The 15,080-nt window shown below is 35.1% G+C and overlaps 1 protein-coding gene across 7 annotated transcripts in view; it reads right to left on the bottom strand.

Moving 5' to 3' along the window:
- The window catches only part of STS (steroid sulfatase), a 111,777-nt gene that overhangs the window by 34,687 nt on the left and 62,010 nt on the right, over positions 1-15,080 (bottom strand). For all 7 annotated transcript variants that reach the window (XM_038158280.1, XM_038158198.1, XM_038158115.1 and 4 more), the window contains 2 exons: positions 11,228-11,365; positions 2,165-2,324 (listed from right to left, as the gene is read on the bottom strand). In XM_038158280.1, coding sequence (XP_038014208.1) covers positions 2,165-2,324; positions 11,228-11,365 — 298 coding nt within the window. The remainder of the gene's footprint in view (positions 1-2,164; positions 2,325-11,227; positions 11,366-15,080) is intronic.

Genomic DNA, 15,080 nt, shown 5'->3' with positions numbered 1-15,080 from the left:
TTCAAATTTGAAAATTACCTGTTTAAATATGCATTTATCAACTACACACACACACACACACACACATACACACACACATACACATAAATATATAAAAATTCTCTAAATGCTGCTGAACAATTTGATCATGCTTTGAAGGAGTCAGTCAATTTACATAAAAACTAAGCTATAAAATAAGCAAGACTTTTAGCTGTTTCCCAATATTAAACCTTTGAATTGCTGACATCAGCTGGCAGGGGAGAAATCATAGTCTGCATTTTTGACCTCATATAAATTACAAATTTTTCAATAAGTCTTACAGGAAATTACTTTTTGCTGATATAAAAATCAGCAAGTAATTCTTTCCCAAGCATTTTGAGCTACATCCCATAAAATTGTTTTGAAACATATAAAAAGTTCTAAAAGGTCTTTGCTGATTTTCATTACCTTTACACACATGATCATTTCATTACCATTACATAAAACATTTTTCATGTTAGTGTAACTACTACAAGACAGGTACTAAGTTTACTTTTTTAAGTCACAGGTGATGACTGAATTCTTGTCAGCAACTGTATGCAACAAAGCCATTCAGAGTAGCACTTTTCTCAAAGGATGGGCAGGAAAACTTCCTGGAATTTTGAAAGCTATCTTGTCTGATAACTGCCTTTTGCGTGAATCCCTGTCTATGGGGGTCTGTTAAAACAGAGTCTTTCCCTTTTTGACTTTTTCACATTCTCTTGCCTGAGTAATAGGCTCTTGTATTACAAGCTTGCTCATTAATAGATGCATGTCTATGGAACACTTTCTGTTCTAGAGCCAGTTGATGGGGACAAAAGCATCTCCAGAAAAATGTCTCCGGTTCTCTAGCATTGCTATATCTGCTGGATTCAGAGGAATATGTATAAGTTTTCTTTCCAATTACTAATTTGGCTTCTTTAATTAGGAGCTTCTTTTCCACTCCTTTTTAACCTGCTTTCTCACAGTGACAGAATATTAATTATATTAACTTCTCCTATTTCTCAGGAAGAATTCAGCTATAAGAACCAGCTGCTGAAACAAAAATACTGCAAGCTATTCCATGACCTAAGATGAAGCAGTACTTATGGCATCAGTCTAGCACAGAAGAATCACAGTGGAGCAACCTACAAGTGGAAGTTACATGACTTTATTTGAATTTCTATAAAGGGGATCAAAGAAAACATTAGTACTCAGTATTCACTCAAGCAATATGAAAACAAAATGCAATAGATCTGCTACATAAAGAACAATCAGAACTTCTGAGGTTTGAAAGAATTACTCCTTGGAGAGCATCTCTCAGGACCAACCTGACTAATTTTTCATGTCTTAGGCTTGTCCTGCCCTGCCATTTCCTTCAAACACTCAATGAATAATCATTAGCAGAGTGACTCTGCTCACCAGTGGGCTTCCCCATGTGGATTCTTGAAGCTTTGTGCTCAAAACCTGTTTGTGAGTCATCAATGTGTTCAAAGCATATGCATATCAACAGGTTTCTCCACTTAGTGGATTTGGATAGCAACAGCATTTAGGCAGAGGCACCTTGCCACTGAGACCGTGTATCTCACAAACGAGATAAAGCCTGGGGATGTAGCAGTGTCAGGAAAGCATCTTATGAATTGTGGAAGTCCAGTAGCTTTTCTTATCAGACTGCAAAATCCTGTATGGGATTATTTTGCTTAACTAGGTACAGAGAAAAAAATAAAACAAAACAAAAAACCCCAAACAAAACTGTGAGAAAAGCATAGCTGGCATTTTGATGTTTTGTGATATTAAGCAGGTCACAGCTAAGCTCATGAAGTTTAAGGTAATTTACACTTAAGTTTCTTTTTCCACCAAATTCACTCATGCAGAACAGAACCTTTTTTGATACATTCACTTCTGCTTTTAGTAGGTAATTCCAAGTTTGATTTGACAGTACATTGATCTGATGGTATTCTGTAATCTTTTTGGTGCTTGGTGCTTTTTCTGTGAGTTAAGCTGTATTTACATACAACATTTCTGTAAAATATTATCCATATGTCAACATGAAAAGAGACAACATAATATGGCAAGTATTAAACCTAGTTCCTTATTTACATTCTCACCTTTATGTTAATAGATATCATCAGAACGAATAAAACACTCTTGACACTTTCTCTAAAACAGAGATGACTACAGAGCATACCTGTCAGAGGGTAACTGTGCATCTGCAAGTTTAACTATGGTAGGAAAGATATCCATGTTACTCGTTGGCTCATCAATGTAGGCACCAGCCTGTACCACGCCAGGCCAACGGAGAAGACCTGGCACACGAATACCTCCTTCCCAGTTTGTTGATTTTCCACCTGAAAAATTTAGTTTTGTTTGCTGAAGAATCAATTTCTTCTTTGATAAAGCCACCTCGTAAGATTCATTTTCCAAATATTAAACATTCTGTCTAATTAGAATCTTTCCATTAGACAAATTTATCCTATTCCTAATTTTCTAGATTTTCTAACTTAGTACTGTAGTACTTTCTCACTGTAAATTTACTAATATGTATTAGACAGAACTTATAAAATGTATTTAAATTACACCAAAAAAAGTAGTTGTAGGAGATTAAAAAGCACTTCACTGGAATCTTCACATAGAAATTGGCCTAGATAGTGTGGCCCATAGATATGTGAACCTATAACCAAAAAAAGGAATCCCAAAAATAAAAGAGCTATACTTAGATGTCTGAGGTATGAACCCAGAGAAGGTACATGACATTTTATTAAAAATGGTGCTTAATGACTTTATATAGAAGAAAGTACTAATTTAGGTATGTTACTGAATTCTCCAATTCAATACATTAGAAAGAAATTCACGTCAGTGATGATAACTTTCAGGATACTGTAAATAACTTTTTGTGTCCTAAACAAACACAGTTGCATCAAATCCATTATCAACTGATTGCATTCAACAGTGACTTGCAGTCATTTACTGTTTCTACAAGATCCATCACTGCTGAGTCCTCCCAACAGCTTTTGCAGAAGTGCAATGGGTTTATTCTCTGACAGCATGTTCACCATTACTGAATAAATAATTGACATGGCTCTGTATGAAGAGGCATCACAAATGCTATTACCAACGTCCTGCACAGTTGTGATTATGCAGAACACTTCAGGGTGACCTTTGAAATGAATATAGCACTTGAAAAAGAAACCTCTGTTAAACAAATGGGGTTTGGATATGGTTAAACACAGTCAGGGCCATTTGGAAATGAATTGAGATTATTTTATACAATTAAAGTATCTGGAAAAATGGGAATATGTGGTTTGGACTTCTGCCATTAAATGAATCAAACGGCAATTCATGGTTCAGTCAAAACTACTACAGGACTATCTTTTTCCTGTATCTCCCTTTTTCAAGTAAAAAAAAAAAAAAAAACACACAAAAGAAAACAAAAGGAAAAAAAATATTACAACAAAGTATTTCAACAGTTCTGTTTCTCAGCATCTTAAACACCCATAATACCTCATAGATGTCAATACCTTTGGTATTGACCCCAGGCCTTGTTCTACATGCTGTCTATTTTACTGACTTCTCGATGATCTTTCCCATTTCAGCAAAGGGGGCTCAGAATCCACCTGGTTTTCTACAGGATTTTCTCTGTAAAGGTAAGTAGTAATTTCAAGACAGACAACTCTTTTCTGTATAAATTTACCTTTATCTTTTCTTGTGACTGAAAGACCATTAGCTCATGATTCTTTGTTATATCAGATTTTTGCTTAATTTTTTTAACGGGCTTTATCAGAATTCATAATATTGAATAGTCAGGGACACATCTAGTCTGACATCAGAAAAGTTAGACTTATTAATATTCAGCCTTATGTCAAGTGACAATATTTACCTAAGTTTTTTTTTTGAAAACAGTGTCAAGATCAGATCTCAACAGGATTATCTGTCTTCTAGAATACTCTTGAAAGTTTACTGTCATCTCTGAGTTAAATGTAATTCCATTCTCACGATGAAGTGTGTGAGTACTCATTCTACAACTAAAGAATGAGATGCATGTCCTATTTTTGTTTACATTCTAGTAAAATATTATTTTCAAAACACAAATCTAAAGAAAATGTAGATTTAAGTCCATAAAGTGTTAATTGTTGAGATGTAGAACACCTGTCGTCAGAAGAAAGTGTTCACCCAAAAGAATGCTGATCAGTTGTTAAGGTTGTTGGGTCGAGATCGGTGGAGATGTCAATAGGCTGTGCTCATCTTCTGCAGAAAAGATAAGCCTACCCCTGTACAACAGCCATTAAGTTTTTCAAAGGTTGGTGGGAATTAGGTGTTACACAACAGGAAAGATTAATAACCTGACTGAGCCATGGTGCATAGAAAATCCTGCTGAGTGGGAGTTAGTTAATCCAAATAAAAATATAAGCATAAGGCCATAAAATTACAGATATCCTCAAAAGAACAGATACAGATCCTTTTAGTGAACAGATACACCAGGGAGGTGATTTAGTTTATGCATCAGATCCTAATTCTGTGTATACATGACAGCAGCTTTACGGCTGAAGGGTACCAACAGACAGACAACCCTAAGAGTTGATCTATACCTTGGGTAGCTTTAGGTATGATGTTCCTTTTGTTTCTGTATGCCTGTCTGAAACAAGTAAGAGACTAGATGGATGTTTAAATAAAGTCTTGTTACACTGCTGTCTCCTGTATACTCTAAAGACAGAGAAATTTCAAAGTGGTAAATCTGATTCTCACACATGTTGCAATTCTTAAAACCTAGATATTGGGTCACTTTCACAGCTCTTAGGTTCACAGTACAATTTTCCTGAATCAGCAGAAAAGGACAGAAAAATTGCACATTACCCAAGTACAAAGGAACACTACACAAACTCTGATGCCCTGCTGTATGGTGGAAAAGCAAAATGGATTCCACAGCAGGGCTTTCTCCTTACTTACGTCTATGAAGAAGTGACTGCTGTTTTCCTTTCAAAAGGCTAATGGGAGCATAATTTTATTTTTACATCTCTGGAGACTGAGAATAGCAGGGAATCAGGGCAGGAATTACAGGGCATTGCAGAAGACTGTCTTCTATTATCTCTGCTTACATGGTGTTCATTTTTATTAGAATTGTGCTTAGTGACTGCAGGTGCTTAATGCCATTGCACAATTACAAATCCCTGGATATTTATCATCTTTAAAACTCTAGCTGTTAAACTTTGTTCAAGTTATGCATTCTTTTTTCCTTAAAAAAAAATCAAGGTTTTACTAGTGATGCTTGAAACATGTAGGAAACATCTAAATGGCTAATAAACAAAATTTTTAAAAATCAAAAAAAATTCATTATTTTGAAACAAAATCTCTTGATATTTAAGGACCTGGATCATTAGTTTTGTGTTTTGCTCAGACTTGGCAACACTGAAACACAGAAAAGACTAGGCAACCTACCTTTTTGTTATTTTTGTTCTCTTAAAGTCTTTAAAAAATGTTTTTAAAACAGCACAAAACACATGAGGCTGTATTTTCCTATTTAGCCATCTATGCTTTCTGAGTAGTTGCACCTGTCAGTGTTATATTGAACAATAGCCTACATTCACCTTTCCTGAAAAATCGTCAGGAATAGGCAAAATACAGACATAACTCTCTGCAGTCATCCACAATATGATGTCAAATTTCCATTTTAACCTCATTTCAAATCTTAGCTAAAAGAATATATCTTTTTTTTTTCCCTCTCTGGTTTAAATTGACTGCTATTAGCTAACTCTGGCAATAAAGCTTTTACAAAGGATGATATATAAAGGGGAACTCTGCAGTAAATCACTATTAACATTATGAATGATGAATGATGAAAACTATTTTAGACAACTTTCTTAAATCACCTGGATTATAACCATACTACACTTTCCTTCAAATATTCTTCTAAAAACAAAGCTTCCAAACCCAATTTATTTTCTTGAATGATAGAGAAACACATCATTAATTATTCTACCCATCTATACTGGACTTAATGCCACAAATATCAACAATCAAGACTGCTTACTATTGCTTACTTTATAAAATGGCTGAACAAAAAATTACTTTCAATGACAGGTTTATTCTACTGATTTTTAACTTGTTTCATGTACTGTTGTTGTTAATTTTATTTATGTTAATCTGAGCTATTCTTGTACAGGTGAATGGAATAGATATGGCTCATTTGGACGTTTTTCATCTAACATTTCCTCCAATCAAACAAAATTATCTCTGAGGATAATTTTTATTTCAGAAAAAATTACAAGATGGGTTGATCATTTAAAAAATCTGGATCACTTCAGAGAGACAATAAAAATACAGTACATTTGAAAAAAAGTCAACTACTGCTTTCTTTCAAGTCAAAAGTAAACTCCAACAAATATCACTAGATATGCCATAGCATGATTCCTAGGGTCAAAGTAACGGTCAGCTTGATTTCTTTGTGGCTTACAGAAAGGAAAAGGTTGACTAACAGCTTCAAGAAACCCTGCTGAGCTATCTTATCACTGCACTAATACATTAAAAAAAAAAAAAAAAAAGATGTTCATTTATTGTTTTGGTCTCACAGATCTGTAGTAGATTTAAAATTAAAAATCAGGGCCTAAGTCCTTATGAGACATTAATTATTATTTTTTATGGATATTAACAAATAACTATAAGAATACCAATTTCTAAGGCACAAAGCACTTAAAATTAATGTTGTTCACACAGTTTGACTTTATCAGTGTTTGGCTCCACTTCCATTATCAGCAGACCCACTCTGCACCCACTTATGACACACTCTGGCAGCACAACAGTAGCCAAGTGTCTGAATTGTCCTAAGTACTTCATAAGTACAAAGAAAAACTGTTTCTAATGCAGGTCTGAGGTACAGGCAAAATGTACATATCCAAAAGACAGCAAGATGAAGGAGATTGAACAGAAAATCCAGTATGTGACTAAGAGGGACAGATGGCAACAAGTGATAGTGAGGGAGGACTTGTACCGTCTGCATATGTACCAGTGAATTACTATTGTGAGAAAAAGTGTAGAGAAAAGTTTTTATTGCCTTCATTGTTTAGACATAAATTATGTACTTATTTATATTTATATTTATATTTATATTTATATTTATATTTATATTTATATTTATGTTTATATTTATGTTTATATCTATGATAGCACACTGAGGCTAATTCAAGAAATTACTCACTAAGAAACTAAATAGAAGTTATAATAAAATATTTTTATTCAAAATCTCAGGGTACCAAAGAAGAATATAATGGCTTCCTTTAAATCAGTCATCTTACACATCTTGTTAATATAGAGGAAATTTTATTCATTTATTTATTCTACTCATCTGATTTGAAAGTAGAAATCCAAAGTATTTGGAAAAACTAACCTTTTTTCTGCTCCTAAAGAAAAGCTAGGGTGGCTACATCAAATGGACATGCTTTAGTGAGGCAGCTAGTGAAAAACACCTAAGAAGAAGTCAGTGCAGGTATCCTGGAAATCATATATACAAGTAATACCTTAATGTTCTAACATCTGACTTTCAACAGACAAATATTACAGAAATGGAAAAAAAAGCTGGAAAAATTTTAAGAAGATACTTCAGTTACACCTATTGCTTTCCATATTTCAATATAAAATTGTTGATATTAATGTATTAATTAAATTGGTAATATTTTTAATTTAATTAAAATATTAATAGTGTATTGTACAAATCCCAGGAGTACTTCATGAGTTCATGTAAGAAGGCCTTCAGTTGCAAAGAAATTCTTACTAAAACAGCCACTATTTTTTGTTTTAGAATCTGTATCTAGATTTAACCTTAGAAAGATCTTTGACAAAGACCTTCAGGAAAAGTTACTCTAACATTAACCATGGCTTAGGAGACAAAGAATTTTCATGAATCAAAATCTGACTAGAAAACAAAAAGAGGAAACAAAAAGAGAAAACAAACAGCCTGTGACCCTTTGCAAAAATACTCAAAAAACAAAAGTAAGGTACCTTGATGCTACACTGTGTTAAGCCTCTTACTATTTTAGTATATTTACTTCAGTTTTGAAAGGGACGCAATTCACACAGGAAAATAACAAAAAATTAGGGATGAGTAAAAACTCATCAATTAAAAATCAAAAGAGAGATGGAAGAGACAACATCTGAATTTTGCCACTGCCAAGAGCCATTGTAAAAGTACACAAAACAATACTAAGCTATGGAAAATTTAAAATTTTCCCTCCTTTATGCTATATTAGTGAGAACATGTTATTAAACTTCAAGATGTTCAATGAAATTTGTAACTGTCTCATTTCATAATAGCAAATGAAAGCACTGTGCTCTCATGGATAGTGATGGAGGCAATGCTCAGATTTTAGAAAGACTCAAAATGGGAATTCATCTTTATATGATAAAAATTTATATAATTAATGTTATGAATCTTTGTAGACTCTTAATGGTTGGGATTCCCATCTTAAACAATCTTAATCCTGTCTAGGATTAGGATCTTAGGGATTTTATTTACTACAAAGATCCTTATAACCAGCCATCAGAAAAAGGCCACTGGAAAGAGATTTTGATCCATCACTTCAGTATCACTAAATAATGTCTTCTGAAAAGGAATACTGCAGAAATTAACCTGTGTATGACAGGAAACCAGAAATAAACCAGGCTGGGTATGATAGCAATTGGTTAGCTCTGGTTTCCAACTATCCAAATTTATGGTAGACTGTTCTGTAGTTAGGATCCAGAGTAATAAAACCTTCAAACTGAACTTTCCCCTTTTTGCATTGTGTTCTGCAGCACTAGCCTAACTATCTAAACCCCTCTTAAATTTTATTATTGTACTTATTTGGCTAGGTATCAAGAGGAATTAGTGAGTTAGAATTGTGGAGATTGGTTTAGATCTTTTTATTTTAAGGCAGAACTAATTATTGCTGAGGATACTGCTCCAGCTCTGACAAGAGGGTTAAGTGCCTTGATTCATGTTTGCATTCATACAACACTCAGAGACAAAAAGATAAGTAGTGGAGATTGACTAGCTGAGACAGGGAGGGAGAAAGGATGTGTTGTCTCACAGGCTTCTAAACTACACACCAAAGGAAGCAAATTCTTGGTGTGTGGACACATAAGAACAAGCAGCATCAAGATTGTCCTGCTTTTTTTAGGCATATTGCTAATCTTGGGACTTCACAGGTCTGTTTCTCATTAACTCTGACAAATATGTACAGACATTTTTCATCACACATGACTTTTAATATGAATAAATTCCTATGTATGAAAAGTGCTAGTTATGCAATTAATTGATAATTTTTACCTCAGTCCTTTTGAAAATGATGCATAATATACCTGTTAAGTTAAGGACTGATTTTGAGATGGAGGGAGTGGAATTGAAAGCAGAATGAATTCTATTTTAAAATGTTAAAAGTATATTCAACTAATTGCATGGGTCTTTTAATTTCTTTTTATTTTATTAAGAATGTTTCTCATCAAATAATAATTTTGTTTCTTACATTGTGATTATTTTGTAACCCATTTGTCAGCACAGCAGAGGTGTTAACTGCAAACTACACAATTTTTCCTTTTCTTTTTTTTAAAGAAGCCCCATTACTACCCAACTAAACCTATCAATCAGATTTTTTTCTTAATCCAGGTAAGATCTATTTCAAGTTTTTCTCTGCACTGTAAGTATGAATACAAAATTTTGTAAGGCTTGAAAGAAAGACTCCATTTAATCAAAGCTCTTCAATAAGACATATTCCTAAGTGTATTTTTTTCTTTCCTTATAATTTATCCTGTACCTTATGTCTGGCACTCTAGAAGGCAAATATTTTTTAGAGCTTCTAAAACACCTCAGGCTGTGCCTACGGCTACAGATATGTAACCATATGGTTCCTTAATTACTTAAATCACTATGCAAGGCCTATGTGCTAACATTCAAGATACATTTCACTCTGGTGTTAGCCCAAGGGGACCCATCTGATAGACAGACCTCATCACTTTGGCATTCCTTGTTTTTCTTGTGCAGCATTTTCTTTGAAGCTCTCTTAAAATGTAAGGGTCATTTCTCAGACAGATATCTACTGACTAAAAACTGTGGGGTCCTCTTGTTTGAAAACCTGTCAGTACAGTTATTGCTTACTCTATATGCCTGAGCTTTTTGCTTTTTGAAGTTTTGCAGTTGATATAAATCCGGCAAGAGTGGAAGAGTGTGTTACCTTTCAAAGGGACTTTGATAGGCTTGGAGAAATGGGCCAAAATGAACCCCATTAAGTTCAGCAAGGGAAATATCACGTCCTGAATCTTCACAGCAGCAACCTCTAGCAAAGCAAAGGCTAGGGAATAACAGGCTGGAAAGCAGCTCTGCAGAGAGGGACTGGAGGGTTCTAAGGAGCAACCAGCTGAACATGAGATAGCAATGTGCCCTTCTGGCAATGAAGGGTAACATCACTCTGTGCTGCATTAGGAAGAACGCTTCTGGCCAGTCCTGCTCTCTGCTCAGAACTGGTGAGACCTACTTGGAGCACTGGGTCCAAGTGCAGAACTCCCCAGTACCAGGTATGTGGGCATACTGGAACGAGTTTGAACTAAGGTGATGAATGATTAAGCAGTTGGAGCATTCAACATATGAGGAGAGGCTGAGAGTGATGTTCATCCTGGAGAAAAAAATGATTACCAGGATTTTATCCATCTGTAGGGATTACATGGATTTATCTGAGTAAAGAGGACAGAGATAGACTCTTTTCAGTGGGGGGCCACTAACAGGACAAGAGGCAATCGGCACAAACTAAACCACAGAAAACTCCATTTAAACATAAGAAAAAGGTTTTTTTTATAGTGAGTCTAATCAAACACTAGAGAAAGTTAGGCTATGAGGTTTCCATCATATTCATAACTTGATTGGATACAATCCTGAGCAATTTGCTATAGCTGACCCTGCTCTGCAGGGGCTGGAACTGTAGACCTTGGGAGATGCCTTCCAGGCTCAACTACTATCAGATTGCTGGATTCCTTTGATCTTGACCACTGAAATATGAGTGGAAAACAAATTACACAGCCTCTACCTAGTGAAAGAATGAAAAGAAATGAATCTCTCATAAAGAAACAAGGAGACTAATTGAATTTCAGTAAAAAGAATAAAAACAAGCATTCTTACTTTATTTCAAATAGATCAAAGATTTTGACCCTGGCTACATAGTACATTACAGTTTTGGTGCAAACCCAAGGAGATGCTTTTTCTTGCATTTTTCAAGAACAATCAGAGAATATTCACCTTTATATATGCCATTGTATCCTCCATGGACGTCTCCAGCACTGGAGATTTCTTCAACATGAGCCCCTTGGTCGGATGTAAAGTATACAAGAGTTTTGTCACTCAGATTATGCTTCTCCAGCACATCCAGAACTTGCCCTAGGTGAAAAAAAAAAAGAAAAAAAAAAAAAAAAAAAAAAAAAAGAAAAAGAAACAAAGGACAGCTTTAAGAATCACAGAACAAACTAGGTTGGAAAAAGACCTTTGAGATCATCAGGTCCAACCTATGACCTAACCTAACACTTCCTCATCAACTAAACCATGGCACTGAGTATCATGTCCAGTCTGTTTATTAAACATAGGATGGTGATTCCACCATATCCCTGGCCAGACAATTCCAGTGCTCAATCATTCTCTCAGTGAAAATGTTTTTTCTGATGTCTAACCTAAACTTGCCCTGGTGCAGCTTAAGACTGTGTCCTCTCATTCTGTCACCTGTTGCCTGGAAAAGAGACCAACCCCCATCTGACTGAAACCAGCTTTCAGGGAGTTGTAGAGAGTGATGAGGTCACCCCTGTCTCCTGTTTTGCAGGCTAAACATCCCTAGCTTCCTCAGCCATTCTTCACAGAGCTTGTGTTTCAAGCCCTTCACCACCAACCTTATTGCCCTCCTCTGGATGCTGGGGACTTCAAATGACCTTTTCTTCAGCCTTGGCACATATAAATATTTGTGTCCTTATGCCTTTTTGAGACCACTTTTCACATAAACTCTCTTACATTCAGCAACTGGCACATGCAGCCCACAGTAGGGCACAACCACACAGGGCTTGTAGCAATCAGGACCACGACTCAGTTGCTGCAGGGTTTCTTGAAGTACAGTATGAGAGGATTTGTGCACATCAGAGAAAAGGGCTAATCCACAGAGAGCAAGTGACTTTTGGAAGCAGTTGCTCTCAATCAAGGAAATCCCTTAGCAAGAACATTCAAGCCACTGAGGATATTTAGTAACACTGAGGAAAGGGTCTCAGCATGCAGAGTAGATCTTGCAGTTTGGGGGTAAAGCCTTGCTGTCTAGCAACCTATAGAGGTCGCATGGCAAAAATCTCAGTGCGAGTGTTAGAGTAAGACAAAAAAAAAAAAAAAAGTAATAGAATTCATGTTGCACCTTTAAAGTATGTGTGGTTTCATTATCAAACCTAATAATTGGCCCTTAATGTATCATCATATGGAAAAACATCAACTAAACTCAAAATATGCAAGGTATTAAACACACCCAGGTGCACACATTTAAAAGAAGTATCCACAGGGCTATGTCTTGTACCTCTTGGGCACCATGGGCTCATGTTTCATTTTCACAAAGGGCTCCTCAGACTACTTTCGCACTGTGGAGGGCCTTGCAGTTATACAAATTACACTGAAACCTATTTAGACTGAATTCTTCAAAGTGCGTTTCTGTATGAATGAGAGTGAAGCTTCTCTTTGTAACTTGCTCCAGTGAATTTTATACTGATTAGGAATCTAAAATTATTGGTCCTGGAAAACGACCAAAGCTTAAGAATCTAATTCTTCTCATCAGCCTGACAATGAACCTGTCCTTTGGGGATCTCAGAACATATAAAGATAATTCTGTCTTCACAACCATTTTATCTTTATTCTTTTACTTAAGCATCCAAGAATGGTCCAATTTGAATGTTAATTTTGATTTGCTAACCTGACCACTAAGAATTAATTCATCATCTGATGCCCAATTATTGTGTCAAAGAGGATGAGATAAGAACTTTGAAATACAGAGCCTTCTAAATGGTTTTCAGATCACTGTTTCTGTTGCTATGCTCTTTTTCTGGATAAGGAGCAATTATCTTACTTTATTGCTACTATTTCTAGTTGCCTCTTAATGCTATATCATTTTAAAACTGTCTTTTTAAAATGGTTGACTGTCTTAATTTTTCAAATGACAGGGTCAAGAGAAAAGGAACATAAGCTGCTAAATTTAAGTAGATACCTGTTGGTCTTGTTTGTAAAGTAGGAGCAAAGAAGAAATGTAAGAGTAGGAGAATTTGTTTATGTAAATTTTGAAGCCTTGTGGGAGTTGAAATTTCCCAACAGAGCTGAGAAAATCTGTTACAAAGGCTGACATTTTAAAGCTGGTGGGTTGAGGGAAAATCATGCAGATCCATCTGACAAGCCATGCGCTTGCTGCATGAGGTGGATGGACTTAGTGCCAGAAAAGAACAAGGCAATTTCCCATTGGCTTCTGGAACTGTTTGGAGAATGTACTTGCTAAGTGATTACAATATCTCTTGGAAATGCGTCAATGATGATAAAAACGTAGAGTACAAAGATAAATTAGTAAATTATATGTAGGTATTCAGACACATGACCTTCAGAGTTCCCTTCCAACCCACATCAAGCTATGATTTTATGATACGATAACAATAAATAGTATTGTGCAAAGAAATATATGTGCAGTGATGTGCACAATATTTTTTTTACATACATCATGTTCATGATGAAATTGAACTTTCAAATTAATCTTGTATATAAACCAAAATGAAAATAAAATGAGAATTGTACTCAGTATATAACATTAAATGATCTCTGGTGATCAAAGGCATTGGCAATCATTCAATAACGACCACTTTGATTTCCCAGCTAATTTGGGAAGATATGACAAGCAATGAAAATTGTCTCACTATCACAGATAATTAAACTTAAAATTTAAAATTAATATTAAAACTAAATGTAAGACATTATAATGAATTTTTTAATGAGGTTGAGTAACTAGGCTTGCTCTGAAAAAAATACTAAATTATGACACTCAAACACATCCCATTTCAGAAAAAAAACTGTCATATAAAATGCATAGAAATTCTCATTCATTGTTAAGCTCAATGGTAAAACTTCCATTTCCTTCAAAAGGATTTTGAAACACAGAGGATTGCCTACATTAGGTTTAACTAATGAAAGCTAAAATGACAATTTATCTTAGCAGAAACATTTTTTCAGTACAGATGGACTAATAGTGGTAATTCAAAAAACAGTATTGTCAGAGTACGGCAGTCACAACACACTCACAAGCAAACCTTCCATTTCTATTTTGATCTTGAACACTGGCACCTACTAGAATGAAAACTGTAAATAAACAGCAAAGTGTGTGCTACCAGGAGATAAGACACATTTAAGTGCATTTGAATGATGTGACTCCCGTTAACACAAGAAAGAGTTTAAATTAAAATATCTTGCTTGAAAGCCACATTCTGAAAAATTAACTGCTGTACTGATCTATGTGGATGGTACCACTTATTTTTTTTCTGATTTGAACAGAACACATTTGGAAAGACAACATTTCTGAATATTCAAATCAATCTAGCTGATGGAGCTCCAAAATTTCTGCAGCAATTTAGCAACCAGAATTTCAGATCAAGCTACTCCTACCACTGCCATTATAGGAATGTATTCTGCAATGTAGGTGACTAACGTAGCAGACAAAGGTGTTAGATCATTGGACATTTTTCTTCCATTTATATATTTTTAAGATACAAAACAGATCGAGGACTGTGTGAAGATGTTTCTTGTTTTAATTAGTACAGCAGTATTCCAAAATTTAAATGAAGCTTCTTGTGAAATAAACTTAGGAGTGCTCTCTGTATTTTGCTCTCCATTCTTGCTTCAAGCTGTGTAAAATTATAAAGAATTGTTTCATTCTGAATGTGAAAATGCCAATTTCAGTGGAGTGATAGCCATGTGAAAGTGAGAAGAGCAATTTACTCTGTTCTTTGGAAGGAAACACAGCACCATGCTGCTTTTCAACTTCTCCAGCACAGCCTGAATGGCAGCTGAACCAGCCTTGCTAATGATGATCGTAATTACTGAG

This window comes from Motacilla alba, chromosome 1 (assembly GCF_015832195.1).
Source record: "Motacilla alba alba isolate MOTALB_02 chromosome 1, Motacilla_alba_V1.0_pri, whole genome shotgun sequence".
Lineage (NCBI taxonomy): Eukaryota > Metazoa > Chordata > Aves > Passeriformes > Motacillidae > Motacilla > Motacilla alba.
This window is presented reverse-complemented; position numbering and strand designations above follow the sequence as displayed.